Below are 14,584 nucleotides of genomic sequence, written 5' to 3' on the forward strand. Positions count from 1 at the left end.
TCGGAACCGCTCGGGCAGATTCGGAGTCGCTCGGACACGCTCGGAGGCGCTCGGCAAGGCTCGGCCCGTCCCGGTTCCGGTGCGGACGCTGCCGCCGCCGCCGCCGCCGCCTCCGCCCGCCCCTGAGCGGCGCGGCCCCTGGGCCGGGGGCGGCGGCGCGCGCGGGCCGCACGGGCGGGGAGAAGACACGGAAAGAGGGTACGGGGAGAGGGGGCACGGGGCTACCAGGAGGTGGGTGGGAAGGCGGTGAGGGGGATAGGAGAGTGTGGGGCGGTGCGCGTGCGGGGACACACGAGAGCGCGCGCGCGCACACACACACGCGCACACACACACACACACACACACACACACACACACACAGAGCGGCGGGAGCACGCGCACGGCTCGGGGCGCCCCCCAGCGGCTGCACACGGCCATGGAGGGGCGGGGGGAAGCCCTTGTGTGACCATGGAGACACGTGTGCGGTCATACAGAGACACGTGTGCGTGAACAGAGACCCGCGTGTCAGCGGAGACACGTTCGTGGTGAGCACCGAGACGTCTGTGAATACAACACACACGAGTGTGAATACAAAGAGAGGTGTCCGAACGCAGAGACGTAACTTGCACATCCATGCACGCACAGCTGCACACAACCGCCGTGCGTACACGCGTGAACTCATGCACACACACACAAACACACGCACACGTGCACATACGTGCATGCAGAGAAGCGTGCACACGCATCCATGTGCACACGCACACACACATATACATGCACAAAACACAGACTATGCACGCGGACGCCCACAATCCAGGTACACACACGCGCACTTGCGCACACCCCACTCCCGAGGTGTCCCTCCCCTCCAACAGAATTCACCTTCCCTGGAGGAAGGAACACGTCCGTCCTGCCCGCCCCCGGCCTCCCCATTGGCTGCGGTCCCCTCCCGCCCGCCTCCTGTCGCAGAGCAGCCCATGGAGAACGGGCTTCAGGTGATTCTCAGTGGTACGTCCATCTCCAGCTGGAGCATCCCCTCCCTATCCCGCCCCCAAGGCCACCGTGGGGCGGGTGGAGGGGACAGAGGATGGACACATGGTGTCTCCTCTACCCCACCTTGGGACACCAGCACCCCACATACGGGGCAGCTTTACCCCATCCTTGGGGAAATCTGCACCCCACCTTAGGGATCAGCCGGGACAGAAGGATAGAAAGCAATGACGGGCCGAGGCTGTGGTGAGGCTCTGGAGGGAAGGAAGGCTGTGATACCCTGACGCATCCAGGAAGGGATGTCACCCAAGGGCATGGAGCCATTGGTGGCAGAGGCAGAAGTGGGACAGCTCCTGGCTGGGCACCATAACCCCTGCTCTGGGACAAGTTTGGAGGATTAAAAGATTTAATCCCAGGATTTGAACTGGCGCTTGGAGCAGGATGGGGGCATTTGGTAGTTTGGGTAGTTTCTCACCCCAATTTTGGCAGCTCATGGAGTGCCAGAGCATGCCAGCACCAAAGCCTCCGGGGACTTTTCCTCTGGGTATCAAACGCCCAGGATAGAGCTGTCAAGATTGGGCTGGGATGAAAGTGCTGCATTGATCTTGGATAATAAAAGTCTCCTTAGCCAGACAGCGGGAATGAAAACCACCACCCTGATGCACGGATGATGGGCAGACAAGGGGGTCCCCTCTGGGGCCATGCAAGAACGGCTGTGGGAGCCAGAGGAGCAGCTGAATTCTGCCCCAGTCCCAGCCCAGGCACAGAGGGGTCCTGACACAGGCCTCATCCTGCAGGTGTCAGCAGTGCCAGCCCAAGCTGTAACCTGCCCTTGCCCAGCTCCCCCTGCTGCTAGGCTGAATAGGTCCCAGCCTGGCAGGTGGGGATGGAAAGAGCATCCCAGGGGATTGGAGCATCCTGGGGTTCTGGAACATTTCAGAAGGGAACAGGGCACAAGGAAGGGACCAGAGCAGCTGGAGCTCGGAGGGGATTAGTGAATCCTGGGGCACTGGAGCATTCTACAGGAGTGGAACATCCAGGGCAGGGCTGGAGCTTCCTGGGGGGGTCAGAGCTACACGGCCCAAGCTGGATTCTCCCCCTGAGAGTGATTTTGGGGTTCATAAGTCTTAATTGGAGGTCCCCAGACCCCAACAAGGCCACCCACCAACCTGTCACGGGGAGGTTGACATATGAAATTTATTTAGGAAAACCAAAACCCACCAAAAAAGAGAAATTATAAAGGAGGAGGAGAAACAGTAGGGGAGAAGGAAGAGAAGAAGGAGGAGGAAGACGAGAAGGAGAATAAGAAAAGAAGGAGGAGAGGAAGAAAGAGAAGTCATCTCCTCCTCAGGCTCCATTGGAGTCCAGAACAACCAGTGCCGCAAGACAGAAGAACAGAAAAGCTGGAGGAGGTTTGCACACTCACACACGCCTGTGCACACTCGTGGGTGAGCTGGGCTGGGTGTGAGCTGCACTCCCCAGTATCCAGAGGGGTATATACAGGGGCAGGAGCTGGGAAAGCATTGACTACCTACACACACCAGCAGCAGGGGCTGGAAAAGTGGGATACAGCTGGGAAACGGGCATCCCTGTGTGCCCCCACCATGGTGTGGTACCCGGGATTCAGAACCCAAGTGCAGGACGCCCCCACATCTACTGGATGGAGAGATCCGTGCATCGTCAGGCATCCCTGGGTCAGTACTGGGATGCAGGGACTGCATTTGAACAGTTGTACTTACTGGCACATCGGTACCAGGGCTGTGCCAGTGTCACAATGGGGATGGAGCTGCTGTCCTCCTCTTGCAGCTTGGGGGTTTGCTGCCTTCTGGGACTATCTCCACCCCCTATGGCAGTGTGGGGAGGGGGAGAAGGGCTTAACAGGGTCTTGGATGCAAAGCCATGGGCCAACAGACAGTCACCAGGTGAGTCCCACCAGGGTTTGGGCAAAGCATCTCACTAAAGGCATTTCTGAGTAGGTAAGGCAAAAGGAATTCAGATCACTTCATCCACGTGGCGCAGCTCAGCGTTGAGGGTCTCCCATTGCTCCTGCAGACACATGCTCCAGGTACCCCGAGAACACAGGCAAGTCATTGCTTACAGACAAGCCAAGGAGAGAAGCAGCCACTGTGTAGCCCAAATCTAGAATGGACCTGCCGTGGTACCACTTGGGATGGTGCCATGGGATACTGCAGAGGAGTGGGGATGGGGTGGCAAATGGCTCCATGTCTGCTCTTGATCCCAACACAACCAACAACAATCCAAGCAGTGCCAGAATTTTAGCATGCTGCTCCCATCACCTTTCCCTGGTGTGGTGGTGGACTCATCCAGATCCCACAAGCTGGATGATGCAGCCTGGGGGCTCAGTGCACCCTAATCCCTCAAGGCTGAGCACCCCCTCAGCCCCAGCCCCCTCTTCAGCTCTGCCTCAGCAGCACAAGCTACTCACTGCAGTTCCCCTGCTCATGGGTGTTTCAAGTGGCTTTGGCTGGGGTGACAGAGCCCTGGGTCACATACAGCTGGTCAGACCCTGGAGGCTGGTGGAGCCCCAGTGACTGAGAGGGTCCATATGGTTTGGGTTGTGGGACTGGAGAGGCCACAGGAAGGCCAGCAGGGTCCATGCACAGTGGTCTCTAGGACAGGAGGAATCAGAGGAGAGCATTGGGGTCCATGCATAATGGTCTGCAGGACCAGAAAAACCACAGGAGGTTGGTGAGGTACATGCGCGGCAGTCAGGACAAGGGAGTCATGGGAAAACAGCAGGGTCCATGCATGACCAGATCAACCATGGTAGACCAACAGCATCCATGCATGGTGCCAAGTAGGACCGGAGGGACCACAGGAAAATGGCAGGGTCCATGCATGGTGGTCTGCAAGACCAGAGGGATCCTGAAATGTCAGCAGGATCCATGCACAGAGGTTGGTATTGCAGGAGTTGTGAAGCCACTGTGAGCTAGGGATGCTCACAACACGGTCACCAGAGAAGCTGCTTGCAGTGAGGAGGCTCCCAAGTGGACACCTCAGAGGAACACCTACATAGTGGGGACATGGCAAGGATGTGTATGGGACCAGATGGACTCCCTGTGGAGCACAGCCTCCCCTGTGCATGCAAACCAGCACAAGAGACCCCAGCCTTGGCACATATGTAGCCCTTGTAGGGGGCATGGTTGTGTGATTGTATGGGACTGGGCTGTGGAGAGATATGAGCCCTTCCATGGGTGAGTGGGTTCAGGGGTCCTAGAGGGGTGGGGCTTCTAGCCAACAGATACTCAGCAGTTGCTAGGAAGAGGTTCTCTAGTGTGGATCCCAGCAGGCACATCCCCATGGCTGTGGCCATCCCACTCTGGTGTCTCTTCCCTCCTCCAGCTGGAGCCAACCTTCTGTGGACCTGAACCATGGTCCAAGAACACACCCCCCATACACTCTATAGCCAGCCCACACTGCCCCTTGCCATCGTGCCCCACACCATCCCCTCTCTCCTGCTAACCCATGCACACCCATGTCATGGTGACCAACCCCTCTGTGGGTGCTTTCACCAAGGACATCATTCCTATTGTCACCTCATGGGGACAGGACCTGCAGTCTTAAGGCAGCTTAAAGCACATCCACCCCCCAGCCCCACTGTGTCCCTTGGTGTTCCCAGCCACCAAGGCAGTGTCCCAGGGACCACTGGGTGAACGGGACATCTGAACACCTGCCCCGGAGGGAGGAGATAGTCACCCAATGGTGGGAAAGGACTGGTGGTGGGTGCTGGCAGCACACAGCCCTTGCTGTGGTAGTCCAGAGTCACTGATATCCCCCCAAACCTCCTCCCCATAGTCTGGGGGATGAGGCTTGGGGATGCTCCCAGCCCAGCCATGGCTGTGACCCCCCCACATCGCCTCCCTCACTTGGCCCCAGCCTCAGGGGGCTGCCCTGCTTCAGGTTCCAGGCAGCCATTGAGCTGGGGGTCAGGGGCCTGTGGGTCATATTCCTCATCCAGAAAGTCCAGGGAGTTGTTACTGGGCAACCCCCGGATGGTGAATTTGTGGGAGACCTTGGTCCACTGCTCCCGGTTGCTGGCCACCCGCTCGTAGAGCTCCGCTGCCTTGGGGAAGAGATCCTGCAGCAATCTGGGGAGTGGGGGGATACACTCCATCAGCACAGGGCTACACCCCCTTACTTCGATGCAATCCCTTTAGTTGAGTGCAACCCCATCCCCACTGCTTGGAACGCCCCCCAACATCTCCAAGACTCCCCACACAGCACCCCATCCCACCCTAAGGGAGGTGGGGGTGGCAGGGGATCCTCCCCATCCCAGCACCAGCACTGGGGCTCACTTGTAGATGGGCATAGCAATGTGCTCCATGAAGCTGATCTGCAGTTCAGGGATGTAGGCTTTCTCCCGGTCCATCATCTCCAGCGGGCTGTTCCCCATGGCTTTTTCCTGCATGGATGCCGGGGGGGGTCAGTGCCAGTGGCACTTTCCCACCATTCCCAGGCAAGACCTCTCTGCTCACTGCCCACACCCCCCATCCCATCAGTGCTTGCTAGGAGCATTGGCCAAGCTCCACCCTGCCAGGTGGTACCTACCAGGTCACCCTGGGAGAAGAACTCCTTGTAGATCAGCTCCTACAAGAGACAGTTGTTAGCACACAGGGTGTAGCCTGGGATGATCCCCCATCCCCCCTGTCCTCCAGACTCTTCCCCACAGCTCTGAATCAAGCAGGGACCAAGTCCTGGCTTGGAGGGCCTGCTGCAGGGTCCTGCATGGAGTGACCCACTTCATGAGGGGCAGGTGTGTGTGCCTGGGGGCATGCAGGTGGCCTAGGTGGGTTGTGAGGTGACAATCGGGGGGTTTAGCTTCATGGTGTGGCACTCACTGCAATCTTCCTGGTGGTTTTCCAGCCCTTGGTCTGGTCAGAGAGGTCACAGGAGGTCATGAGCAGGCAGAGCAGCAGGCTGCGGTGCTGCTTGTTCTTGGGGTCATATCCCACTGTAGGCAGAGTGTGGGGCAGGGGTTGGAGCTGGGGGCTCAGGACGTAGCTCCATTGCCCCCATCACACCACATGTGAGGACTTGAGGGACAACCAGAACCTTCTGTGTCACCTCCCACATCCCAGCCCTTATCACCCCCAACATAAGAACTTCCTGTGCCACCTCCCAGCCTAAGTGAGATGAGTTCCTACCACCTCTCAAATCCCAATCTCTATCCCAGGAGCTTCACCTTCTGCCATTTTCTGGAGATCCTTGAATATGCGGAGGTGGTGGGCCAGGTCAGTGGCCAAGATGATGTCCCGCATCAAGTCCAGCATGCGCTGGTAGTCCTGTGGGCAAGGCAGCTGCCATGACCAGCTCTGTACCCCTGCCAGCTCCCACATCCCCTAGGATCCAGGGATAGGGAGCAGGAGGTCTGGAGAGGATGCAGGGGCTCAGCATGGGCAGGGGGTGGCTTGACAGAGGTGTTAAGGTAGAGGGCTCACCTTTCGAGAGAAGTGGTCAAAGATGTTGCAGCCTTGGCTATTGAGGATAGCAATGGCTTGGGCAAAGTGATGCCTCTGTGGGAGAAGCAAGGACCGTGAAAGCAGTCAGGGAGCAGGCAAGGATGCTGCCATGCAGGCAGAACCCAGAAGAGATGGGCAATGAGAGATTTGGGGGATCTTACCTCCATGACAGAGCCCTCTGAACTGTAGAGCGCGGCCAGGACCGATTTCTGGAAGGTAGAACAGCTGGAATGATGCAACTATGGGGGTGAAGACCCCCACAGCTGTCCCCATACCCCCCCTTCCCCATCCCAGCTCTGGGCTCGGCTCACCGAGGCCACCTGGAAGGAGTTATTTGTGCCTCTGTGGTCCAGGTCGTGGCACATGCAGGAGATGAAGAGGGCAAAGATCTCGATGTCTCTGGGGAAGGGGAGGAGGGAAACTGAGGCAGGCAGGAGAGCAGGGAGCACCCCAGCCAGGCCAGGGGATGGAGAACAGGGACAGGGATAGCACCTGGCCTTACTCCAGGTAGTTAACAAGCTCCAGGTTCTTGTAGAGCAGGTAGCAGAAGTGGGAGACGGAGAATGCGTGCATCCAGTTGTGATAGGGAGGGTCACGGTACCCCTTCTTCACCATCAGGCAGAACCTGGACAGGGGGCAAAGCCATGCGGGGGGGCCTCACCCCACAGGGACCTCCACCTGGCCAGGTGTCCTTGAGGCAAGCACGGGCATGGGGATGAAGATGAGGATGGGATGGGGAAGGGTTGGGGATGGCAAATGAGAGCAGGATGGGGACAGGGAAGGTGGACAGTTATCTATATGGGGATGGGCACAGGGACGGGGATGAGGATACAGACAGGGGACAGAGAACATGGACAGTGATGAGGATATGGATGGGGAGAGGGATGTGGGTGAGGACAGGGATGGGGAAGAAGATGGGGGGATGGGGAAGAGGAAGGCAATGGGGAAGGTGGATGGTGATGTGGATGGGGTTGGAAATGAGGATGGAGACAGGGAAGGTGGACAGGGATGGAGACTCACCTGGTGAGCGTCTGACGGTCCATCTTGTAGTTGTTGATGAAATTCATGTCCTGCAGCATGCTCAGGATGGCCTGCAGAGGGTATAGGGTGGGTGGCAGGGAATGGCAATGCCCAACAAGGTCCCCCATGAGCTACCCCTGCCTCTGCTCAGCTGGAAGATGCTCAGAGGTGCAGCCACAACCCTTCACCCCAGCACCCCGGGGTTGGGATATATGACCTGGCTGAGGCCAGGCAGGGAATGGTAGCAGTTGAGAGTTGTCCCCACGGTCCTCACCATGGAGGTGTCATCCTCAGGCAGTGAGCGTGGTGTGTAGGTGAAGCTGGCAAAGTTGGGGTCAATGGTGGACACAGGCTGAATGCCCTCGCTCAGCAGTTTTGTGTACTCATCGTCTGACACCTGCAGGAATCATGGCCAGGTCACCAGGTGTCCCAAAGGCCACATGAACCACAGTGAGAGAAGAGAGCCCTGGGGTATCACCACCATCCAACAGTGTGACCACCTTGGGATAAAGTGTGGGGGCACCATGCTGGCAGCGGGGGTCCCATCCCTGTCCCCGTTCTCATGCTACCTCACCTTCATGTGGTACATCATCATCTCATTGGCCAGGTGGCTTCGGTACTGTGCCTCATTCACCTTCTTGTACAGCAGGGACTGTGGAGCAGCATCAGGGTATGGGAGTGCTGGGAGTGGGCAGACACCCTCCAGCATGCCCAAGCCCACCCTGGCACCACAGCACATCTTTGTGCCCATGAATTCCCTTCCCATCCCATGGCCACTACCATTTGTCCCCAAGGAATTGGGACCACACACTCAAATCCCCCCTACCCCCATCCCTCTGTGCTGTGGCACAGTTGGGAGCCCACTTTGTGTGTGACCCCCTCCGAGTGGAGGACCCCCCCAGTACATACATGGGCGATGCTGATGCCGCAGTAGATGGAGAAGGCAGTGGCCAGGTCCTCATCAAACTTGCTGAACCAAGGGCCATTGATCTTGTTGACAAGCTCTGCTACCCCAATGACCTCTGGAGCAGAGGAGAGACAGCAAGGCTATCAGGCCCTTGTGCTGGGGACAGGGTCGTGTCTGCATGCTGGGGACAGCACTGTGTCCATGGGCTTAGGGCAGGGTTGTGCCCAAGGAGCAGGGACAGTGCTGTGCCTGTGGGCTGGGGACAGGATGACACCCACATTCTGGGGACAGTGCAGCACCCAGGGGCTGGGACGGGCTCATGCCCAGGGACAGTACTGTCCTCATGTGTTGGTGGACAGGATCATGGCCACATGCAGGGTACATGATCATGCCCATGTGCTCAAGGACAGTGCTGTGCCCATGGGCTGGGACAGAATCATGGCCATGGGCTGGGGGACAGTGCTAAGTGTCTGTAGGGGGACAGGATCATGCCCAGGGACATGCTGAGCCCATGGATTAGGACAAGATCATGTCCATGTGCTGGGGTCAGTGCTGTGTTTGTCTGCAGGGGGACGGGATGACACGCAGGAACTGTGCCCTTGTGCCAGGAGACAGCACTGAGCCCAAGGACGGGGACAGGACCATGCCCACATTCATGGGACAGAATGGTGCCCTGATGCTGGGGACAGAACTGTGACCATGGGACTGGGACCGGGTCATGCCCGTGTGCTGGGACAGTGCTCTGCCTATGGGCTAGGAACAGAACGGTGCCTATGGGCTAGGGACAGAACAGTGTTCACATGCCGGGGACAGTGCTGAGCCAGGATTGTGCCCATGTGCTTAATTCATGCCCACAGGCTAGGGATCATTCTGTGCCTGTGCCTGCATGCTGGGGATAGTGTCATACCCACAGGATGGGTAACCAAACCATCACGTGCTGACTAAGGCACCTGCTGGGCCAGACCTGTGCCCCCTCTTCCCGGTGCACCCCCCTCACTCCCTCACCCTGGCTCTCATTCTTGATGGGGAAGCAAAGGATGTTGCGGGTGCGGAAGCCGGTGCTGTCATCCACCCCACGGTAGAAGAGCGGGTGAGAGTAGGCATCCTTGATGTTCAGGATCTTGCCAGTGGTGGCCACGTGCCCAGCGATGCCCTGGTCCGCTGGGATGCGGATCTCGTAGCTCTGTGGGCAGGGGAAGAGGATCACCAGCAAGGCCTGGGGCGAGGGACACAACCCCAGGCCCCCCAGCTCCATCCTGTACTCACCTCATCGTCCACCACTCCACCATCAAACACCTTGGCCACCAGCTCGTGGCTGAGCCGGTCCAGCAGGAACACAGAGCATCTGCAAGACACATCGCTGCCATTTGCACCCACAGGGGAGCTTAATGTCCCCGCTGTGTCCCCTCACTCATGTGCCCCACCATCACCACTCACATCTCAGCATTGCTGAGGTTCCGGGCCTCCGTAATGATCTCCTGCAGCAGGACAGAGACATCATCTGCAGGGGTAGCAGTGAAGGGTCAGGGACCCCCAGCCAGGCAGCACTGCCCCCTCATTCCCCACTCATGCAATGAAAGCAGGGAGGGAGGGTTTAGCTCAGAGCCCTGGCAGGAAGTCTGGGGGCCACAGAGGGATGGGGGCTGTGTGGGGCATGTGCACGTGTGAGCAGCAAATACATGTGTGCAGCTGTGCACATGTGCACACATGTTTCTAAGAGCTCTTTGGTCATGCTACATGCAGCCATGCAGCATCAGTGCATGCCAGGTTCTGTGCCAGCTCATATCACCCTTCTGTAACCATTCCCCAACTAGGGGACAAAGTTGTCCCTGGCTGGGGATAGAGACCCCTGTGCCACCAGCCTCCAGGGCTGGGGGTGGGGGGTGGTCATCCATTCCCCATTGCACTCCCTCACCATGGGTGCTCTCCGATGCACCTACCCAAGTGGGTGAAGAGGTTCTTGGCCACCTGCAGCAGGGCCTGAGGGGACAGAGAGGATACTATCAGTGACTATGGCAAGATGTGGCACACACACGCATGTGACATAGCCCTGCACATGCTCACCTGGCACTCGCACTTGAGCTTCTGCTCCTTCTGGAAGGCCAGGGTGCTAGTGAGCACTGTGGAGGTGTAGCAGAAGCAGTGCTGGATCTTGTGCTCATCCGTGTCTGTGTAGCTGGCGGGGGCACACCTCAGTTCTCCATCCCCATTGATCCCCCCCCCGCTTCTCCACGGCAACAATGCTCCAGCATCCCAAAAGTGAGGGGGTGCAGCCCCACAGAGAGTCCCAGCCAAAATGCTGCTCACCTCTCCCCACTCAGTTTGTTGAAGGCGCAGGCCAGTGCCACCACCTGGGAGGTGGCTCGGCTAATGACAGGGACACAGAGCATGGAGGTGACCTCACAGCCCAACATGCTGCTCAGCTGCTTGTGCTCCTCCTGCAGGGAGAGGCGAGATGGGGCTGCAACCAGCTGGAACCAGCGCCCCTGGCCCCCATGAGACACTGGGGTGACACCCATGTCCCCAGCTGTGGGAGGGACACTCCCTCACTGGTACTCACCTCACTGATGTCCTTCAAGGTGATGGGCTTCTTATCCTCCACCACCTGCCCCAGGCGCCCAAAGGTGAGCTGCGGGAAATGGAGACATGCTAGTGCATGGCACCCACTGCCCACCCCCCTGACCTCCCAACCCCTCACCACCTCCCACTGCTCACTGAAAAGCTGATTTCCTCATCCAGGACACGGTCCCCCACCACCTGGAAGAGATGGGAAGAAGGGGGTGCCCATGTCAGGGGGTGTCATGTAATCCTCTGTGGGGGTCAGGGGTGGGGGACTGACCCAGTGGCACCTACCTGGCAGAAGAGCTGGTGGTTGTCCTCAGAGACGAGAAGGAGGCAGCAGCACAGAGACTGGGTCTCCTGCTTCAGCTGGGAGGTAAGGGGAGGGTCAGCACCCCAGCCTGCCCTGAGCACTCCCCAGATAGGATCCAGCCCCTCCTCTGCCTCCCTGTGCCCAGGGCACCCACACATGCCACAGAGAACCAGGTGCCCCTCCCCAAAACCTCCTTTCCATGTCTGAGCATGATCACTCTGGATACTACTGATGGCAAGGGGAAGGCTGCTCACTCTGGAGACTACTGAGGGTCACACTGAGGTACAGAATGATAGAGAACAGGAGAGGAACCTGTATGTTCTCTCAAGGAGTTTTTGGGGTGAGGATGGCACTGGAAACTATTGATGGTTGTTACAAGGCTGCTCACTCTGGTCTCTACTGATGACTGCACAGCTGATGCTTGAGGCTTTTCTTGGCTTTGGGGAATTTTCTTGTTTTGAAATAAAACAGGGCTTCCTGGTGTGTCCTGGGGCTGAGGGCAGATGGGGATAGGGGGCTGGTGGAGCAACTACTCACATAATTGATGACCTTGAGCTGCAGCGAGGCGGCATCCAGGTCATACAGCTCACCTGTAGAACAGTCACAGTGCCATGAGGGGCTGAGCATGGCTTCACCCTGTCCACCCTGTCCTTCCCAGTGTCCCTCCACTCACCACAGAGCTGTAGGATCTTGCAGTCCAGGTCATTATAACTGCTGTCAGGTGCCTTCTCGGGTTTGGCCAGAGAGGTCTGGGAGGAGCTGGTGGAGAGGCTGACCTGGGGCCAGGGCTGCAACTTCTGCAGGGCTTGCAGGCGCCGGAATGCCACCAGGGCCTGCCAGTTTGGACAGAAGAGACAAGGAACAGCAGGGCTGGGGGAAAGGGTGGTAGGTCCCCAGGTGTCAGGTTGCGAAGTTCAGAAGGAGTCACTCACATGTCTCTCTAACGCACGCAGGTTCTGCTCATCTGAGTCACTCAGCTGGCCACAGTGTACCTGGAGCAGGAGTGATGTGAGGACCTCATGTCCAAGCCCTGTCCCCAGAGCCCTGCCCATGTTCCTGCACTCACCAGGATGACACACACCACGGCCCCACTGTTCTTGTCCACCAGTGGGATGATGAGCACTGCAAGCAAGAGAGTGTCGGTCTCAGGTGGGCCCCAGGGGCAACCCGGAACTGTGGAACTCAGTTCTTGGGGTGCATATCCCCATTACATCCTGATGTGTGATGACCCAGCCAGCCAGCCAGCTATCCATCTTCCCATCCATCCATTATCCATCTGCCCACCTCCATGCTTACTTGTCCCTGAGAACAGTCAGTCCCAGTGCCCACCTGTCCCTCATGTATCCATTCTGTTTCTACCCATTTGTCTGTACATCCATCACTCGGCCACTGCTTCTGACCATGCATGGACCATCCATCCATCCATCCATCCATCCATCCATCCATCCATCCATCCATCCATCCATCCATCCATCCCACATCTCCATCCCCCTCCCTGTCCCTCCACCTACCTACCACCCAGCCCTATGCCCATACCCCCATATATGTCCCCCCTTCCCACAGCTCCCACCTTGTGTGCCGGGGGCCAGGGGTGCTGCCAGGGGTCCCAGGTGCCGGCTAGGGAGCTCAGCAGGGAGCAGCCCCCCACATTCCAGTCGCTTCTGCTTCTGCACAGCATCCCTGTGGGGACAGGGATACTTTGAGCACCCCTTGGGAAGGACACCTGGGAAAGTAAACCCCCAGGAAGGGGCAACCCCCTGGGCAGAGACACTCATGGGACAGGGACAGGTTCAGGGCCTGTGCAACACATGTGCATATGTGTGTCCCTGCACAGCCCCTGGACACAAACTGCACACACACAGCCCCTGTGCCAACATGTGTGTCCCTGTACATACACATAGCCCCTGTGCACATGTGTGCACATCCAGGATGAAGAGGAGGATGGGGAGGGAAAGAGGATGGGCACAATGGTGGAGATGGAATGAGGATGGAGATGGGGACAGGGATGGGGACCCTCCTGCCTTCCATGCACACACCTGTTCATGCACACCAGGTGGGCCACACACACACACATGTGCCCATGCCCAGGGCTGGGGAGGTGGCTGAGCTCACCTGAGCTTCCCGTTGGGCGGCAGCTCATGGGGAGGGTCATCACAGAGCAGCCGTGTGTCTCCATCCAGCAGGTAGATATAGACGTGCTCCTGGGGGAGAGGGGAAGCACATATGTGTGTGCAAACATGTGTGCACAGCCACACGTGTGCATAAACACGTGTGCACCCACAGCTGCACATGCACACACACCCCTGCACACACACACAGTCATGCACAGGTGTGCACACTCACCTGTACACGTGTGCACCATTCACACCCAGCCATGGCTGGGGGGCTCCATGGAATGGCACTGGCACAATGCCCAGCCACCACCAGCATCACAGCCACTGAATCAGGGCTACCAGCACCCCGAGGGTCACCAGCACCCTGGGGCCACTGTGAGCACCAGGGCCACCACCAGGACCCTGGTGGTGACAGGTGGCCCATATAGAGGGAGAACCCCAGCATCAACCAGCAAATAATCCACTTTCTACTCCTTCCAGGGCTCCCCCCCAGTCCAGTGATCTCAGCAACCCCACAACCCCCACCCACCCAAGGAGGATGCTCTGTTCCCCACTCCTCCCAGTCTCCCAGGGGATGCAGATGCACGCCCCACCTACCACAGCAGGCAGCAGGGTGACAAGGGCGTGGCGGAGGGCATCACGCAGGGTGGTGGCATCAAGTGCAGCGCCCAGACTCAGCAGAGCATCCTGCAGAGAGACAAGAGCAGAGCAGGGCGTTACTGGGGGTTGATACCGTGGGGAAGAGCACTGCGACACCCATGCTCTCTTACGGCACAGGTCCTTCTGCCCCCACACCCCCTGCAGTGGCCTCCAGTCTGCCTGGTGCCTTTTTTGGAGCCAAGACCTCCTGTGTTGGTCAATGTCCATCATGTGGGGAGGTGGGAGGTCCCCAAAAAGGGAGAGGAGACTTTGGCACTGAGCCACACTGCCCTTAGTGCTAGCCATGCCATAAAGCACCAGTGGGAAGAGAAATGGGGCAAGGAGATGGATTGAAACCCGTCTGGGGATTACAACCTCATGGAGCGACAGAGGTGTTGGAATGGACACATGGAAAAGCTGGGGGGCACAGGGGGCTCTGTGGTGTGATCCTCCCAGCTCTGCTCCTGCCTCCAGCCCTTGTCTGGGACACTGGGATAAGAATGAGGTTATGATGGAAATATTAGATGCTCCGAATCAGACACTGGATAATGGTGTTGGGAGTTGCTCTTCCTCTGGTTCCAGC

The 14,584-nt window shown here is 58.4% G+C and overlaps 1 protein-coding gene across 2 annotated transcripts in view; it reads right to left on the minus strand.

Annotated features, from left to right (window-relative positions):
* Positions 1-2,148: 2,148 nt before the first annotated feature.
* PDE2A (phosphodiesterase 2A) overlaps positions 2,149-14,584 on the minus strand; it is a 41,400-nt gene continuing 28,964 nt past the window's right edge. For both annotated transcript variants that reach the window (XM_014253591.2, XM_014253592.2), the window contains 29 exons: positions 13,960-14,049; positions 13,361-13,449; positions 12,819-12,928; positions 12,315-12,370; positions 12,181-12,240; positions 11,922-12,081; positions 11,786-11,838; positions 11,230-11,304; positions 11,092-11,133; positions 10,937-11,005; positions 10,684-10,814; positions 10,441-10,552; positions 10,317-10,356; positions 9,814-9,877; positions 9,643-9,721; positions 9,382-9,559; positions 8,379-8,491; positions 8,044-8,121; positions 7,744-7,866; positions 7,470-7,540; positions 6,952-7,074; positions 6,761-6,848; positions 6,611-6,658; positions 6,429-6,503; positions 6,173-6,272; positions 5,829-5,941; positions 5,539-5,577; positions 5,286-5,392; positions 2,149-5,078 (listed from right to left, as the gene is read on the minus strand). In XM_014253591.2, coding sequence (XP_014109066.2) covers positions 4,853-5,078; positions 5,286-5,392; positions 5,539-5,577; positions 5,829-5,941; positions 6,173-6,272; positions 6,429-6,503; positions 6,611-6,658; positions 6,761-6,848; positions 6,952-7,074; positions 7,470-7,540; positions 7,744-7,866; positions 8,044-8,121; positions 8,379-8,491; positions 9,382-9,559; positions 9,643-9,721; positions 9,814-9,877; positions 10,317-10,356; positions 10,441-10,552; positions 10,684-10,814; positions 10,937-11,005; positions 11,092-11,133; positions 11,230-11,304; positions 11,786-11,838; positions 11,922-12,081; positions 12,181-12,240; positions 12,315-12,370; positions 12,819-12,928; positions 13,361-13,449; positions 13,960-14,049 — 2,712 coding nt within the window. In that variant the 3' untranslated portion in view covers positions 2,149-4,852. The remainder of the gene's footprint in view (positions 5,079-5,285; positions 5,393-5,538; positions 5,578-5,828; positions 5,942-6,172; positions 6,273-6,428; positions 6,504-6,610; positions 6,659-6,760; positions 6,849-6,951; positions 7,075-7,469; positions 7,541-7,743; positions 7,867-8,043; positions 8,122-8,378; positions 8,492-9,381; positions 9,560-9,642; positions 9,722-9,813; positions 9,878-10,316; positions 10,357-10,440; positions 10,553-10,683; positions 10,815-10,936; positions 11,006-11,091; positions 11,134-11,229; positions 11,305-11,785; positions 11,839-11,921; positions 12,082-12,180; positions 12,241-12,314; positions 12,371-12,818; positions 12,929-13,360; positions 13,450-13,959; positions 14,050-14,584) is intronic.

The sequence above is a fragment of the Pseudopodoces humilis genome, chromosome 2 (assembly GCF_049639895.1).
Source record: "Pseudopodoces humilis isolate 2021_Gansu_Grassland_sample_001 chromosome 2, ASM4963989v1, whole genome shotgun sequence".
Taxonomy (NCBI): domain Eukaryota; kingdom Metazoa; phylum Chordata; class Aves; order Passeriformes; family Paridae; genus Pseudopodoces; species Pseudopodoces humilis.